The 18,020-nt window shown below is 36.5% G+C and overlaps 1 protein-coding gene across 1 annotated transcript; it reads left to right on the plus strand.

The window, feature by feature from the left end:
• Positions 1-973: 973 nt before the first annotated feature.
• On the plus strand, positions 974-17,973 carry LOC128553231 (translocation protein SEC63 homolog; the record flags this gene model as incomplete). Its single annotated transcript, XM_053534356.1, has 11 exons — positions 974-1,154; positions 9,484-9,589; positions 9,912-10,026; positions 10,498-10,613; positions 11,384-11,445; positions 12,062-12,120; positions 13,800-13,850; positions 14,254-14,362; positions 15,163-15,257; positions 15,609-15,744; positions 17,881-17,973. Coding segments are annotated over exons 1-11 (1,066 nt in total), but the record flags the coding sequence as incomplete, so codon positions are not given.
• Between the last annotated feature and the right edge of the window lie 47 nt (positions 17,974-18,020).

An 18,020-nucleotide genomic window follows, 5' to 3' on the forward strand; every position in this document is an offset into this window, starting at 1 on the left:
TGATTAACTGACACCGGAGAACATTTGATTAATTTATAAATGAGCAACACTTCCGAAATAATAAATGCATAGAGAGAACATTTGAATTAGTCATGAGCAACAGTTTTCAATAATAAACGCATTTATATATTTATATCTTTATTTCTGTAACATGTTTATGTTAATAATATTGTTAGATCTTAATTAATGAATATTACTTGATTTAGAAATTAAGATTCTAAATATTTCTAAGAGAGGGAAATGTAATGAGATCATGTTTCATGAACTCTCAAAGAACCCAGTAAAATTCCATTACATGTGCATGCCTACAAGATCTTGACCATTTCCCGCCAGCATCAGTCTTCTGAATAAATGTTGAACAGTACACTTGTATTTGTTTCTTCAACCACATCTGTGGATCAGGGACTCACACATACTATTCCATATGAATATAAAATGATAGAACCCAATTAAAGAACATTACACTTCTAAGGTTAGTATATATCAATATTACCATAACATAACAGTTTTTCTTATGAGCATCATCCTTCCAACCTTGATATATTGGAAACTGCTGAAGAAAAGTGCCAGTTTGATTCTGGTTTAAAAAGAAATGCCTTTTAAACTAATGTAATTTAAAAGCACTTACCAGTGTTTCCGCATTTGATATGCTGCCATTTTCCACAGTTGTCACACGACAAGGCAAGATGACGTGTAGCATTGTAGAATTGTGTTTATAAGAAGATATGCTAATGCTTTAAATATTATCAATCGGCTGTCATTAAAACATCAAAGATTACTTTGAAGCAGGTGTTAATGTTTCTTTTGTGATGATCAATTAATTAACATAACAATTATATTAAGGTTACTTTAATCTTGAACTTAGAAAAGATGGCACGTCTTGCCTGTTCTACAAGTTTTGTCACACAGTAACAATTGTCGTTGAGATAGCCAAACGTAACACGGACACCGTGAGAATAGACACAATAATATTTCGTTTCACTTCCGCTTTGACCATTTCAGCGAAGACACACCACAGTCGAGCAAAATCATGGCTGGAATGGAATTTGAGTACGACGAAGAAGGAAGCACCTTCTATTACTTCTTACTATCTTTTTGGGCACTCATTATCATACCTGCAACATACTACGGCTGGCCAAGACGGCTTACTGAAGGTAAATATGGCAGAAGTGTGACGTGTTGGTTTCTCGAACATGCTGTTATTTTTCATAGGCTATGACGCTTGGTGAAGAGTTATTTCAAGACATTTAAGACTCATTAGGATCTTTCATTTGCAAGTAAAGATCTTCCAGCTGGCATCATTGGACTGCCTGCAAGTTTAGAATTATTAATTGGCCATTATCAGTTCTAGGATTTTGTTAGTTCTGGCTACCATTAGGCATAACTTAACTAACGCAGTTTTTATATTCTGATGGTCGCAATTTTTATATTCTGATGGTCGCGTCTATTAAGGTATGGCATAACCCCATTTGTCTACCTAACCAGGTAGTCAAAATAATATGACGTCAGATTGTTTTATATTTGTAATGGGGCAAGCTAAATGTCAAAACTTTGAAGGACCAAAATAATGGAGAATAAATCGCAGTACACAGTCATGTAAAGTTATTGGTTTTATCACTTGCGGATATTGGCGTGTTGACACGGTAATCGTAAATCATGTACAGTACATACATAGGTTTAAATCACAAGAACATAATTTTGGATATTAGGCCATAATTAAAAATTTGTTTGTTTGCAGTGCTCCGACCGACCCATCAAAATCGCCCCGACCCAAAAAATTTTTTAGGCAGTTCAGGGGGGCAATTTTTTTATATATGTTTTGATCCTTTCTGATGCAAAATGCATTTTCAGCAGACTTTTCCTTTTCGTAATTACACGGCTACTAAACGCTAGCACCACCACCAAATTGTGGTGATAAGGAAAAGAGCTATCGGCATTTCCGTGGTGCAGCTATCGCCCGTTTCTACTTGTAAACACGTGAGTAAAATTTATATTTTATCTTATATTTTTATTGATAGAACTTTTTCGAAAATCAGAGAATGTAGTTCCGTGTAACAACACTTTTACTACAGGTTGGCTGTAATTTCATTAAGATAATATGCAAATTGTGGTGTCAGGAGCTTTTCTCCCGAATCTGACAGTGGAACATTTTCCTATCGGCCAGTATTCGAACACCATTCCGATGAATAAACACGCTGTAAGAACATACTTTCGCATGCAAATGGTGTAGAAATGATAAATAATTATATACGCACACACCATGAATAATATAATCTCGGGTTAGAAGAAATATACAAGGATTTTTAAAAGTGGTGGCGCTATAACTCTAGTGATGGCGCTATACAGTAGTGGTGGCGCTGTTACGGCATTCACTAATACGAACTGCGAGGGACATAAATAGATAGGGAATCCCTGTAATACATTATTCCTGGAACTGCTGACGCATCCGGAACAAAACAAACACCAATATTCTCTAACTGATAATTTTCCTGCAAGCATTATGTTATTACAGAAAGAAAAGCACGATCATAGTTTATTTACCTTTATGAAACATTCTCTATACAAGAAAAAAAAACAGCAAAATACTCACAGACCCTTGGGACTCTTGAAGTCAAAGTAAATATTTTCCTTTGTTTAAAATGTTAATGTAGAATTATTTCTAACCTTTAAATATTGTACTTAAATACAAACGTAAGTGTATTTTAAATTCAGGTCAAAAAAAATAGTAGCAATACATTTATTTCAAACAAAGATTTGTGTCCAGGAAATAGTCTGAAGATATTGTAGAATTTATTTTTTTAAGTTAAGATTCTGAAAGTTACTTCCCCTTGTTTTATACGTCGTTTGCATGTCATTGTAAACAAAAGACTACTTTCACAATTCTTTCTGAAAAGTGAGTACAGAGCATTTTCAATTCCAATCGATTAAATATGATTTATCAATAGAGCTTAGATGTACAATCTGAATCCAAATGCATGCAGATTATTTTGCGATCATGCAGAGGTTACGTGTATTTTGTTGAGTAACGTAATTTGGGTAAAGTGTGGGATAGGTTGGTAACATCGATTATTGTAGAAATTTCCGTGGCTTGCAGACAGACATTTTCATATATATATAAATTGAATATATACCCACTAATCATATACAACAGCGCCACCACTATTGTATAGCGCCACCACTAAAGTTATAGCGCCACCACTTTCAAAAATAGTCGTGTTTTAACTTTTTACTGTGTTTTCTTAATTCTTTGGTGTATGGGAATACGTGCAATTCATTTCTACACCATTTGCATGCAAAGGTATGTTCTTACAATGTGTCTATTCATCGGAATGGTGTTTGAATACTGGCCGATATGAAAATATGCCACTGTCAGATTCGGGAGAAAAGCTCCCGGCACCACAATTTGCATAATATTTTAATGAAATTACAACCAAACTGTAGAAAAAGTGTTCTTACACGGAACTACATTCTCCGATTTTTGAAAAAATTTCTATCAATAAAAATAATAGATAAAATATAAATTTTACTCACGTGTTTACAAGTAGAAACGGGCGATAGCTGCACCACGGAAATGTCAATAGCTCTTTTCCTTATCACCACAATTTGGTGGTGGCGCTAGCGTTTAGTAGCCGTGAATTAAATATACAGCAGATCTAGTCCAAATAATTGTGCTCGAGAGTTGAATATCGTTATATTTTTTTGACTTGTCGATATCCGCCTCCTCTAGGTAGACAACGTAAAATATCAAAATGTAAAATCGGTCTACCCGAGGTCTCATTATTTAGACTAACAGCAGATCATTCAATAGTGTACGCGACCATACTGCCATTTTCGCACGTGTTTCGGAAGTCACAAGTTTCGATCCGAGTGAGAAAGTCGCTCAGACATCTTTACTTAGTCTTTCTCACATGATTTTACGGTGACCTATGTATATTTGATAAACAATTTTCCAATAAACAAATGTTCCGGTGGTATATGACCTGTTTGTGTAGGTTCGTCGTAAATCCCAACTCATTCTTTTAATAAACAATGTCGTCTGACACAACGCCACGGACCTGACCAATGAATCAGTCAACATGACCGCAGTCTAAAAATTTATTCTGATTTTCTGTTGATTAGTTTCAACATTTAAAAGTTTATAAATTAAACAGACATCTGAATTTTTTATCATGCACCAGAATAATCCGCAACTTGAATGATAACTATTCACATTTTTATTGTTAATTGAGACCTTGTTCGAACACGTAATAAAGCCACATACCTCAATTTTTTTGTGTAAATCCTAATTTTCCTTTCCTTGCAAACATGATTTCACTTTTAAATCCCAGTTTTATCCGACACATTTGGTGACAAAATTGCATAAACATCTTGAAAAATACAGTGGCACTTGTCGGCTAAGTTCAAAGGAAAGCTAAGTTCAAAGGAAAGATGCGAATCGGCATTTGGCCTTTGATGTAAGATGAAAGGAAGCAGTTTGACAGCTAAATGTTGTGATGGGTGTGATGTAATTTGACCTAATTCTACAAGTACAATTTGTGTATTACCTAATACACTTTGATTTAAAAGGACTTAGATGATTTATGGATTTGCAATTTAAGTGCTGTGAACTTCGTTTCTTGTTCCTTACTTAAAGGAACTAAATCATAATTTGACATACTTCAGCTTGTGTTTAAAAGTGAAGCCTTTCAATTTTAAAGCCTTAATTTTCACTAAAATGGAGACTGAAAATTAAGCATGAGAAGCTCCACAGCTGGTCACAATCACCCTCTTCTACACAGACCTGTATTCAAAAGGTTGGGGGGTGGAGGGGTTGGGAGGCCTATATGCTGCTCCCCTGCCCCAAGTTGCCCGAGAAGTTACCTTTATCTAACAAGGTTGAACATGTATCAGAACCCACCAGTTCAAACTTGTATTTAAAAAATATTCTGGAATTCGATCTTCTACACCTACCGCCAAATTTTGGACTGTAATGTGGATTTCATATGCAACAACATTTCCTGTGTCCAGATAAATAATATCAGTGCAGGCAAAATTTAGACAAAAATGTAACAGTTGCCATCATTTCATTCCTAACAAAGATGAAACACAGGCCATCATTTCATTCTTATCAAAAGATGTAACAGATGCCACTATTATTTTCATTCCTACCAAAAGATGTAACAGAGGGCACCATTTCATTTCTTTCATCAAAAAAGGTAAAAAAGGCCACTATTTCATTCATAGAGGAAGCATAGGCCGCCCTTTCATTACTGTCAAAAGAAGTAACAGAGGCCACTATTTCATTCCTGTCAAAAACTGTTACTGAGGCCGCTATTTCATTCCTGTCAAGAGATGTAACAGAGGCCACAATTTCATTAATATATTTTTAACATTTCCAGGGGGATGGCAGCAAACACTCTTCTTTGCCTACCTTCCCCACCCCCATCTCGCCAAAAACAGGTTGGGCAGCTTAGGCCTGTATCCAGACTGCTCAAAACTGAGACCAAAATGCAACAAAGGCCATTATTTCATACACTAAGGGTCTGACAGCATCTGCATGAAGTCAGAACAACTGTCCTGTAAAAGGTTTTAAGGAATGAGGGTTCGGAGTGTCCAGATCGTTCGTTGCATTCTCGGTCTATATCCAAAGTACTGTCATTCAGTTTCAATTTTGATTAATTATAAAATGAAAGATCTGGTTTAATAAATGTCTACATGCAAGTTTGTGCTCTGTGAAAAATTCCTGGTAGAATTTGTCTGCCATGTATGTTCTTACTCTCTGAATTTCATGAATATGTTTCAATGTCTGCTGAGAAAATTTGTGTACATTGACTTTACAAAAAAAAAAAAAAAAAAAATCCCTACCTACCTACCCACTCCTAAAAATCTGGGTCAGAGCACTGCAAACAAACAATTTTTTAATTATGGCCTTATTTGATAATTTTTACGTAAATCAATGAGGATTTCGTGACATAATCGGCATTTAAACCTATAGCATGTAAAACATCGGCAGTGATGAAAATTTCATCGGAAATTGCTTCCACTATTTTGGTCTTTCGAGTGTTTGACGATATTGCCCATATGAAAAAAATCTCAATATTTCCTAGGATCGCGTCAACTTTGTTGGACTACTAACCAGGTTGAACTGCAACATCAGCACACTGACTCTTGCGGGAAACCGATGACTTCATGCGAAGTTTGTGGCACATGGTTATTTTTGAATTACAGAAACAATTTTTTTTTTTATTTAATGAATTTACTTGACTCAGAAATGTAAGAATTTTAAACAAAATTCATAAAATCATACCATAGAACGTTTGAATTCACAAAAATATCCAGCAGTAATGATTCTTTACCATTAGATTTGTTTTCAAAATGAAGAGTACCTCGAGCACGTTTGTTTTCAAATGGTGTTGCATTGTTCAATTTACACCAAATCAAAAGAAAAATGGAATAAAGATATATTAAATTAAAAGGTGAGTCTGTGGCCTTTGATTTGATGAAGTTATAGCGTGACAGACTTCTGGCACAGTTTCTGGTTAGGTTTCAATACACGGTTCGTTCCAGCTCAGAGATCTGCAACAGCATATGACCTCTCTGAAGCTGAATTATTACTGGCAGTAACTAGCCAAAAATGCTAGAATATCAGAATTGTTTTAATTTGGAAATCACCAGTGCCATTATAGTTTATGTTGATTGGTGAATTTAAACAACAAAAATTCTAGAATGTTTTAGTGCTTCAAGATTTAATGACACCATTCAAGATTTATTCAGCAGCAGGAGCATTATTTGTCATAACTACTAGAATAGGAGAAAACTTGTGTCCAGATGAGAATGATTTGTCATAACTACTAGAATAGGAGAAAACCTGTGTCCAAATGAAAATGAGCCTGCCCGCTTAGCTCAGTAGGTAAGAGCGTTTGTCTACGGATCGCGGGATCGTGAGTTCGATCCTCGGGTGGGGCGTATGTTCTCCTTGACTATTTGATAAACAACATTGTGTCTGAAATCATTAGTCCTCCACCTCTGATTCATGTGGGGAAGTTGGCAGTTACTTGCAGAGTACAGGTTTGTACTGGTACAGAATCCAGGAACACTGGTTAGATTAACTGCCCGCCGTTACATGACTGAAATGCTGTTGAAAAACGGTGTTAAACCCAAAACAAATGAAAATAGTTTTTGTCAAAATCGTATGGTCTGGTTTTAATGGTGTGGTTTAAGTATGTACAAACAGTTTTGGTTGGAAAAATATCTATATAAAAAAAAAAGAACGAGAATTTTGTCAAATGCTTGGGAGTAAATAGTTTTGGAGAGTGGGATGGGTTGAATTTTGATCACCAACAATGACCCAAAAACACTGCTATTCATGTTCTTTCTTTTGGTAAGTATTTTTTAATCCCCCGCCGTGGCGGAGGGATTATAGGAATGGTCTGCGTCCGTCCTTCCGTCCGTCTTTCCGTCCGTCCTTCCGTCCGTAACAAAATCGTGTCCGGTCCATATCTCCTAAACCCTTGAAGGATTTTCATGAAACTTGGGTCAAATGATCACCTCATCAAGACGATGTGCAGAACCCATGAGTCAGCCTTGTCGGTTCAAGGTCAAGGTCACAACTCAAGGTCAAAGGTTTGAGCCTGCCATTTTGTGTCCGCTCTATATCTCCTAAACCCCTTGAAGGAATTTTATAAAACTTGGGTCAAATGATCACCTCATCAAGACGATGTGCAGAACCCATGAGTCAGCCATGCCGGCTCAAGGTCAAGGTCACAAATCAAGATCAAAGGTTTGAGCCTTCCATTTTGTGTCCGCTCTATATCTCTTAAACCCCTTGAAGGAATTTTATAAAACTTGGGTCAAATGATCACCTCATCAAGACGATGTGCAGAACCCATGAGTCTGTCATGCCGGATCAAGGTCAAGGTCACAACTTAGGGTCAAAGGTTTGAACCTTCCATTTTGTGTCCGCTCTATATCTCCTAAACCCCTTGAAGGATTTTCATCAAACTTGGGTCAAACGATCACCTCATCAAGGCGATGTGCAGAACTTATAAGTCAGCCATGTTGGCTCAAGGTCAAGGTCACAACTGAAGGTCAAAATCGTGTCCGGTCCATATCTCCTAAACCCCTTGAAGGATTTTCATGAAACTTGGGTCAAATGATCACCTCATCAAGACGATGTGCAGAACCCATGAGTCAGCCTTGTCGGTTCAAGGTCAAGGTCACAACTCAAGGTCAAAGGTTTGAGCCTGCCATTTTGTGTCCGCTCTATATCTCCTAAACCCCTTGAAGGAATTTTATAAAACTTGGGTCAAATGATCACCTCATCAAGACGATGTGCAGAACCCATGAGTCAGCCATGCCGGCTCAAGGTCTAGGTCACAAATCAAGATCAAAGGTTTGAGCCTTCCATTTTGTGTCCGCTCTATATCTCTTAAACCCCTTAAAGGAATTTTATAAAACTTGGGTCAAATGATCACCTCATCAAGACGATGTGCAGAACCCATGAGTCTGTCATGCCGGCTCAAGGTCAAGGTCACAACTTAGGGTCAAAGGTTTGAACCTTCCATTTTGTGTCCGCTCTATATCTCCTAAACCCCTTGAAGGATTTTCATCAAACTTGGGTCAAACGATCACCTCATCAAGGCGATGTGCAGAACTTATAAGTCAGCCATGTTGGCTCAAGTTCAAGGTCACAACTGAAGGTCAAAGGTTTGAGCCTTCCATTTCGTGTCCGCTCTATATCTCCTAAACCCCTTGAAGGAATTTTATAAAACTTGGGTCAAATGATTACCTCATCAGAACGATGTGCAGAAATTATGAGTCAACCATGCCAGCTCAAGGTCAAGGTTACAACTAAGGGTCGAAGGTTTGAGCCTTCCATTTGGTGTCCACTCTGTATCTCCTTAACCCCTTGAAGGATTTTCATCAAACTTGGGTCAAATGATCACCTCATCAAGAACTCATGAGTCAGCCATGTCAACTCAAGGTCAAGGTCACAACTGAAGGTCAAAGGTTTCAGCTCTGTATCTCCTAAACCCCTTGAAGGATTTTCATGAAACTTTGGTCAAATGATCACCTCATCAGGACGTTGTGCAGAATTCATGAGTCAGCCATGTCAGTTCAAGGTCAAGGTCACAGCTAAAATCAAAGGTTTTACCCTTTCACTATCCATAGCAGTGGCGGGGGATTTAGCTGTCTTTCAGACTGCCTTGTCAAAACATGATTTACTTTCATCATAGCTGTAGTCGGAATAATTTTTTTGAGGCAAGTCAGGGGGTTTTTTTACCAAGAGGGGAAGGGGCCCAGACCTGTGATTTTTGTAAATAGCTCGGTATTTGGGCAAAGGGGGATACAATTTAGAAGGAAAAAAACCTGCAAGTGTGCAAATTGTCCAATATAATTTGTGCATTGATCCTTTCTTAATGTTATACAGAAAATAGAGTTTGAAAATAATTTTCTTATTTGAACTTTCTGAATTTTCCTATGAAATGAATAATATGTTTATAGATGAGAAAGAACGGACCAGAAGAGAATGTCACTGTACACCATGTGATGCAAAACGTCAAAGAGTTCAAGCAAAGACATCATGGGTAAAGACCAGGCGCAGACTTGTGTAAGTCATTAATCCGACTTAAGTAATTAATCCCACTTAAGACAGAACCAGAATCGCAGTTTTTACAATGCAATACTACTGGAATTGTCAATGGAATATAAATATTTGCAACCGGTTGTTATCAATTTGCTGTGTACAGACAATCAGTTTTTATTTTCTGTAGATTTTCTGCGGTAGTAAGCTTGTGGTTTTGGCAGGAAAATGTTAATAATTTCAATAAAGTGATAAATTTCAATGATAGAATAGATTCTTATAAAAATAACAAATTTATGCAATGGTAAATTTTCAAAACATGAAGCAAAATATATTTGTTTGTTTTCAGGCAATTTCTGTTAATATTTGGCTGGGTGATATTTTTCTTATTGGCGTACAAGGTATCCATGATTCAAGTGGACTACACGGAGTATGATCCATTCCAGATCCTTCAGATTGACAGGGTAAGTAACTCTTTAAGTACTCATTCATGATAGTTACTTCCTCTTTACATAGTTAGAAAAAAAAGGAGATTGGTATTGAGATTTAGCAGTTTTCTATATCATTTTGGAGGTAAATACAAAGCACTAGTATTGTTTGACCCATCTTTTCTGTAACAAGTTTTTTAGTTGATTTCTAAATTCTTGTTATACACATGATAGTATCATCATGCATTGTGCTAAGAACTCTTAGCATTGTAATAGCAACTTCTTAAATTTTCAAAATATCTTGATCAGTTTTGAATTTTTCATCAAATGTGATTTTGCTGTATGGTATTATTATTCCCTCCCCCCACCCCCACCCTCTCCTACCCTCAAAGGGGCAGCATGTAGTAATCGGATCGTCTGTCGCCTTTATTTCTGTTTGATAACTGATGTATAAAGAGTATATTTTGCCATGTTGATAAAGTCGTATTACACATTTTGTATGTTTAGGGTGCAAGTGACCGTGAAATAAAGAAAGCATACAGAAAACTCAGTTTACAGTATCATCCTGACAAAGAGACGGGGGATAGTAAAATGTTCATGAAAGTTGCCAAAGCTTATGCTGCGTAAGTATTTGTTCAGTTTCTGGTAAAATTTTCATCTAAAATTCCATTCCAGTCTTAGCATTGTTGTTTTTACCTTCCACAAGATTCTTGCAATTTCATTGGTTAAAATATGGTCACATGGTGACCCTCTATATCTTCTTTGAAGAGTCAGTAAATTTTCATGTTGAGTTAAGCTAAAAAATAAATGGTCAGTAAAACAAAATTATTATTGGGTTAGTTAGTGACCTATGGAAATATGTGGGGTCAGTATGATAAATATTGGGACTCAGCTACATGTAATACCTTGCCAACCCCCAACACACTAAGCGTATTTATCATACTGACCCATCATATTTCCTTCGTGGGTCCCTAACAAACCAAATAATTACTAATGGAGGTTATTGTGGCAGATCAATATATAGTTAAACGCATGGAAGTCTATTTAATACCTTCTAATTCTATCATTTGAATTTCTACATATCTGTGTTAGTTTTTACTCTAAATCCATGTTAAACCAGGAATCAATTTACCACTACAATTCAGTGTGTTTTTGCAGTTGAACACAGTTGATGTGGGTAAACTAGACTCTATAGCCTTTACAATATCATTCCTGTATTGCCCATTGAAGAATGAACTATCAGTGTTGTTAATTTCTTCAGCATATACATTATTCTCTTTCCTTTTAAAAAAATATGGAGGACAGCTTTATTCGATGTTGAAGTTGAATTCAAAGGATACTAAGTCTTGTATGAATTATGATAGAGACAAGATATTGTTCTTTGTATGTGCAGGTTGACTGATGAAGAATCAAGGAAGAACTGGGAAGAACATGGCAATCCTGATGGGCCAGGAGGTAAGGTGTCATGATAAACTGTCTTCATAAGATTCAATTTTCTATGTATTTTTTGAAAAATAGGAGTTACCACATGTTTTTTGGGAAGAAATTTATTGTCTTGTTCATTGTAATTCTAGCAAAATTTTTATAAAGAATTCCAACGGAAAGTTTGCAGTTACGTGTTTCTTGAGAATGCTGCCAGATAAATGTGAAGAGAAATGGAAAGTATCATCTCGCTTCATTAGTGTTCCCAGTGTTTACTTATTATAAGGAATTATGATTGAAATTTTGGAAGTATTTGCCTTCTGGTGACCTATGTCTTGACAGGCTTAAGACTATGTTTTCTTCACCTAGTACATCTATTTCACAGCAGATCATTTCATTATTTTCTTTGCTTTCAATTAAGCTTGACTGTTCTGTCTACCCTTAATTACCAGGCAAGTGATGGTAGGTTGTGTAAAATTCCCAATTCTATTTTAGTTGGCACTTGAAAAAAAAAAGGCAACTTCCCTAGATGTTAGAGCACAAGCTAACTCAGAAATGACAAATTCATACTGTCCATGAATTACGTTTTAAAGAGTTAATTGTCTATAACAAGAGAATTGTTGTATTAATTGTATAATATTTTTTTCAGTGACCCGGTTTGGCATAGGTTTACCTAGATGGCTTGTAGAAAAGGAAAATTCCATGTGGGTATGTATAGAAAATTAAGTATTAGCTCCAAATAAAAACACATTAAAGATATACTAGTAAGTTAATATATCTTGAACATGCTCTTTACTAATGCATTCATATAACTGTAATGCTGTAGGTATTTAGTGTTGCTTTTTACAACAGTAATGCCAGATACTGACTCAATTAATTTAACTATTTCTTTTATCTCTACTCATGTTTTTAGCTCACCTGAGCCAAAGGCTCATGGTCAGCTTTTGTGACCGGTCAATGTCCGTCGTGCGGTGTCAGTCGTCCGTCGTGTGTCCGTCAACATTTTCTAAAAAAATCTTCTTCTTAAAAACCACTCGGCAGAATTACACCAAACTTCACAGGAATGATCCTTGGGTGGTCCCCTTTCAAAATTATTAAAAGAATTTCATTCCATGCAGAACTCTGGTTGCCATGGCAACCGAAAGGAAAAACTTTAAAAATCTTCTTGTCCAAAACTGCAAGGCAATGAGCCTTGATATTTGGCAAGTGACATTATCTAATTGGCTTCTATGAAGATTATTCAAATTATGCCCCTGGGATGAAAAGAGGCCCCGCCCTGGAGGTCCCAAGTTTTACATAGACTTATATAGGAAAAAACTTCAAAAATCTTCTTGTCTGAAACTACAAGACCTAGGCCTTTGATATTTTGTATGTAGCTTTGCCTTGTGGTCCTCTATGAAGATTGTTCAAATTATGCCCCTAGGATGAAAAAATGCCCCATCCTGGGGGTCCCAAGTTTTACATAGACTTACATAGGAGAAAACTTTAAAAATCTTCTTGTCTGAAACTAAAAGGCCTAGGCTTTTGATATTTGGTATGTAGCATTGCCTAGTGGACCTCTAACAGAATTTTTCAAATTATGCCCCTGGGCTAAAAAGAGACCCTGCCCTCGAGGTCACTTGTTATACGAGTTATGTAGGAAAAAATACTTCAAGAATTATCAGATCATATTTCCTAGACTGTTTAATCATATTTACCTGATGTATCCAAGTGATTACGGGTAACCTTACTGTGACCTTGACCTACTGACCTACTTTCTTGGGGTTTTTTTAAGATACAGCCTTGAAATTTGGATGACATGTACAGTTTTGCATACCGATCTTAAAACTGACTTTTAGTGACCATGAATTTGACCTACTGACCTACTTTCTAATATTTTAGCATCAGTTTGCCATTTGAAACATGTGACTCCTATTACTCAGGTGAGCGATTCAGGGTCATCATGACCCTCTTGTTAAGAATGTATACACAGATAAAAATACATATAAAAATCAGTATTATCACCAGTATAGGGACTTTTCCCTCTTGAAATTTACTTGTTTACAGTGATAAGAAACGTGTAGTATGCCCTGAAATTTTTGAGCCGTTCATTTGCCTAAATGGCATGAAGTATGTATACATGTAGAGCCCTTGGTATATCAGAATATAATAAAAGGAGATGTAGTCTAGTAGAAAAGATTTCGACTGTTTCAACTGGGGATTCTACTGGAAAAATGACAATACATTTGTACCTCCACATATAGCATCAGTACTTGCCACCAGTACTGTGATTTATAGAGGCTTCAAGCTGTCAATACAGTACTTGAAAATAAATCTTACTTATATATTATATATGTATATTTCAAGTGTTGATGGTCTACAGTTATTTACTTGTATGTATATTTCAGGTGTTGATGGTCTATATTGTTCTTTTCATGGTTATCATGCCTGTGGTTGTGGTAAGTCTTCCAATTTATCAGTTATTCGCCTAACACTTAACTGTAACATGTATGTTAGCTAAGCAGTAATTTGTTCTGTCTGAATGTTTTTGGTAGATATAAATTACTAACAGTCACTATCTGTGATTCACAAAATCACAACAGTAGATATAAATTACTAACAGTCACTGTGATTCACACAATCACAACAGTGATGCAAAGTTGTCATTATTCTGCTGATGTTAAACTTTTTAACAGCGATGAGATGCATAATGTAGATCCACCTTTATGTACTTAACATCTATATAATTTGCATTTGTAATGTTGTTTGAAGCAGATTGTTAAGATTTAAATATGTGCTTCTAGGTTTGTTGACAGTATTTATGTGATTGTACAATACCACAGTATATATGTTATGTTACAGGGTGTTTGGTGGTACAGATCTATCAAGTTCAGCAAGGACCAGGTCCTCTTGAACACTTCCAGGCTTTACCTGTACTTCTTTAGTAAAAACCCACAGATGATCCTGAAAAGTAAGTGACGTAAAGTAGTTGTTTAACTTGGTTAACGTTTGTTCAGGTAAAATGTTTAACCCTTAGCCTGCTGACGGCAAGTGATTCTGCCTTTGCGCCCAGTGCAGACCAAGATCAGCCTGCACATCTGTGCAGGCTGATCATGGTCTGCACTGTTTGCTATTCAGTCAGTAAATTTTCAGTGAACACCCCTTCGAATGTTGCCATATGACCTTAAATTGTGTCGGTGCGACGTTAAACCCAACCAACCAAAAACACCCCTTCGAATAATAAATGGTATTGCCCAAATTGAATGATGGACCAGTCCATTTTAGAACTTTAGCGGGCTAAATGTTTAATCTACTACTGGAGTTGGCTCTTGATCAGCTTTCTGGCTCTTTTAACCCTTATCATGCTGGACACGATTGATTCTGCCTTTGCGACCAGTGCAGATCATGATCAGCCTGCACATCGTCTGATCATGATCTGCACTTTTTGTCATTCAGTCAGTATCTTTTTGGTAAGCACCCCTTTTAACAGTTAATGGTACTGTCCAAATAGAAAGATGGACAAGTTCATTATAGAAATTTAGCTGGGTAAGGGTTAACTGTAGTTGGCTTATAAAGCCTACAGTGTACATATGACACAAATATTCTACCATGTGCACTGATAAAATTATAGAAATAGTAAAATATCTGATTTTACAGTTATGAGGACTTACTAAAATAACTTAGAATAGAAACCTGCCATGCTAGGTTAGGTTTCTTGGTCAAAACGTATGAGTAAACTATTCTGTATATAGCCTTATTGTTATATTACAGAGGTTATAATGGTACTAGGAGCATCATTTGAGTTTGACAAGTCTAACAACCCAGAAATTAATGAACGACCCAGTGATAATGAAGAAGTGCCCCAGGTATAAATGTAGTTGTATTTCTATACTGTCGTTAAAGCAGCCTCATTACTAAATATTTACCAGTTGCAGATAACACACCATTAGCCTTTTCTGTAATAGATAACTGAAAAAGGAAGACCTCATTTGTCATCATTAATTACTGATTTTAGAGTTTGTTCATCTCTTAAACTTTGTATCCTTTCCGTACACATCAGGTTTACTTCAGTTTAAATTTTATGCAGTCAGCTCTTTCAATATTTTCACTGTATGTCTTTAAAGTTCTCCTCCCTATTGTTGCTGTTTGGCAGGTCAGAAATTATTCTTACTTGTCAAAAGATCAAAATTTTAAATATGATGTATTTTACTTCACAGCTAATGAAACAGTTACCTAACTTGGACGAGAAGAACAAGGAGCGCCCTCTGTGTTTTGGCTACAGTGTGAAAGCCAGGGCATTACTACATGCACATTTTGCAAGACTCCAGTTACCCCCTAATTCACTGGAAGAAGGTAAAAATGTTGCTCAAATCATTAGATCATTCTTTTCTCAGTTTTAATATATTGATGTTGTTCAATACATATTTGCAGTTTACTTTATGGTCGTACGGTTAAGGGAGGAAACTAAAGATTTTTAGCTCACCTGTCACAAAGTGACAAGGTGAGCTTTTGTGATCGCGCAGCGTCCGTCGTCCGTCGTCCGTCCGTCAGTGCGTCCGTGCGTCCGTGCGTAAACTTTTGCTTGTGACCACTCTAGAGGTCACATTTTTCATGGGATCTTTATGAAAGTTGGTCAGAATGTTCATCTTGATGATATCTAGGTCAAGTTCGAAACTGGGTCACGTGCCCTCAAAAACTAGGTCAGTAGGTCTAAAAATAGAAAAACCTTGTGACCTCTCTAGAGACCATATATTTCACAAGATCTTCATGAAAATTTGTCAGAATGTTCACCTTGATGATATCTAGGTCAAGTTCGAAACTGGGTCAAGTGGGGTCAAAAACTAGGTCAGTAGGTCTAAAAATAGAAAAACCTTGTGACCTCTCTAGAGGCCATATATTTAACAAGATCTTCATGAAAATTGGTCAGAACGTTTATCTTGATGATATCTAGGTCAAGTTCGAAACTGGTTCACGTGCCATCAAAAACTAGGTCAGTAGGTCAAATAATAGAAAAACCTTGTGACCTCTCTAAAGGCCATATTTTTCATGGGATCTGTATGAAAGTTGGCCTGAGTGTTCATCTTGATGATATCTAGGTCAAGTTCGAAACTGGGTCAAGTGGGGTCAAAAACTAGGTCAGTAGGTCTAAAAATAGAAAAACCTTGTGACCTCTCTAGAGGCCATATATTTCATGAGATCTTCATGAAAATTGGTCAGAATGTTCATCTTGATGATATCTAGGTCAATTTCGAAAGTGGGTCACGTGCCGTCAAAAACTAGGTCAGTAGGTCAAATAATAGAAAAACCTTGTGACCTCTCTAGAGGCCATATTTTTCATGGGATCTGTATGAAAGTTGGTCTGAATGTTCATCTTGATGATATCTAGGTTAAATTTGAAAGTGGGTCACGTGCCTTCAAAAACTAGGTCAAAAGGACAAATAATAGAAAAACCTTGTGACCTCTCTAAAGGCCATATTTTTCATGGGATCTGTATGAAAATTGGTCTAAATGTTCATCTTGATGATATCTAGGTCACGTTCGAAACTGGGTCAACTGTGGTCAAAAACTAGGTCAGTAGGTCTAAAAATAGAAAAACCTTGTGACCTCTCTAGAGGCCATACTTGTGAATGGATCTCCATAAAAATTGGTCAGAATGTTCACATTGATGATATCTAGGTCAAGTTCGAAACTGGGTCATGTGCCTTAAAAAACTAGGTCAGTAGGTCAAATAATAAAAAAAAAACTTGTGACCTCTCTCGAGGCCATACTTTTCATGGGATCTGTATGAAAGTTGGTCTGAATGTTCATCTTGATGATATCTAGGTCAAGTTCGAAACTGGGTCAACTGCGGTAAAAAACTAGGTCAGTAGGTCTAAAATTATTAAAATCTTTTGACCTCTCTAGAGGCCATATTTTTCAATGGATCTTCATGAAAATTGATCTGAATGTTTATCTTGATGATATCTAGGTCAGTTTCGTAACCGGGTCACGTGCGGTCAAAACTAGGCCAGTAGGTATAAAAATAGAAAAACCTTGTGACCTCTCTAGAGGCCATATTTTTCATGAGATCTTCATGAAAATTAGTGAGAATGTTCACCTTGATGATATCTAGTTAAAGTTCAAAACAGGGTCACGTACCTTCGAAAACTAGGTCAATAGGTCAAATAATAGAAAAACCTTGTTACCTCTCTAGAGACCATATTTTTCAATGGATCTTCATGAAAATTGGTCAGAATTTTTATCTTGATAATACCTAGGTCAAGTTCAAAACTAGGTCACTATGTCAAATAAGAGAAAAAACCACGTCATACTCAAAACTGGGTCATGTGGGAAAAGGTGAGCGATTCAGGACCATCATGGTCCTCTTGTTTATTTTTGTTAGTCGTCTCATTAGCTTTTGGTTAAAAGAAAGAAAAGTAATAGATTTGTAGTAATAGTTTTAAAGAGTATGTCAAGTCACATATCGTAACCTATCAATTTTAATTGCAGATCGCAAGTATATTTTGAAGAAATGTCCAGCACTTATCAATGAAATGATCAACATTATATCACAGCTTGTTGCTAGTGCAATGGCAAGACAAAGTAAGTCACCATGTCGTTTTTAGAGATTCCAGGATACCATCAAAGCT

The sequence above is a fragment of the Mercenaria mercenaria genome, unplaced genomic scaffold (assembly GCF_021730395.1).
Source record: "Mercenaria mercenaria strain notata unplaced genomic scaffold, MADL_Memer_1 contig_3612, whole genome shotgun sequence".
NCBI classification, from domain to species: domain Eukaryota; kingdom Metazoa; phylum Mollusca; class Bivalvia; order Venerida; family Veneridae; genus Mercenaria; species Mercenaria mercenaria.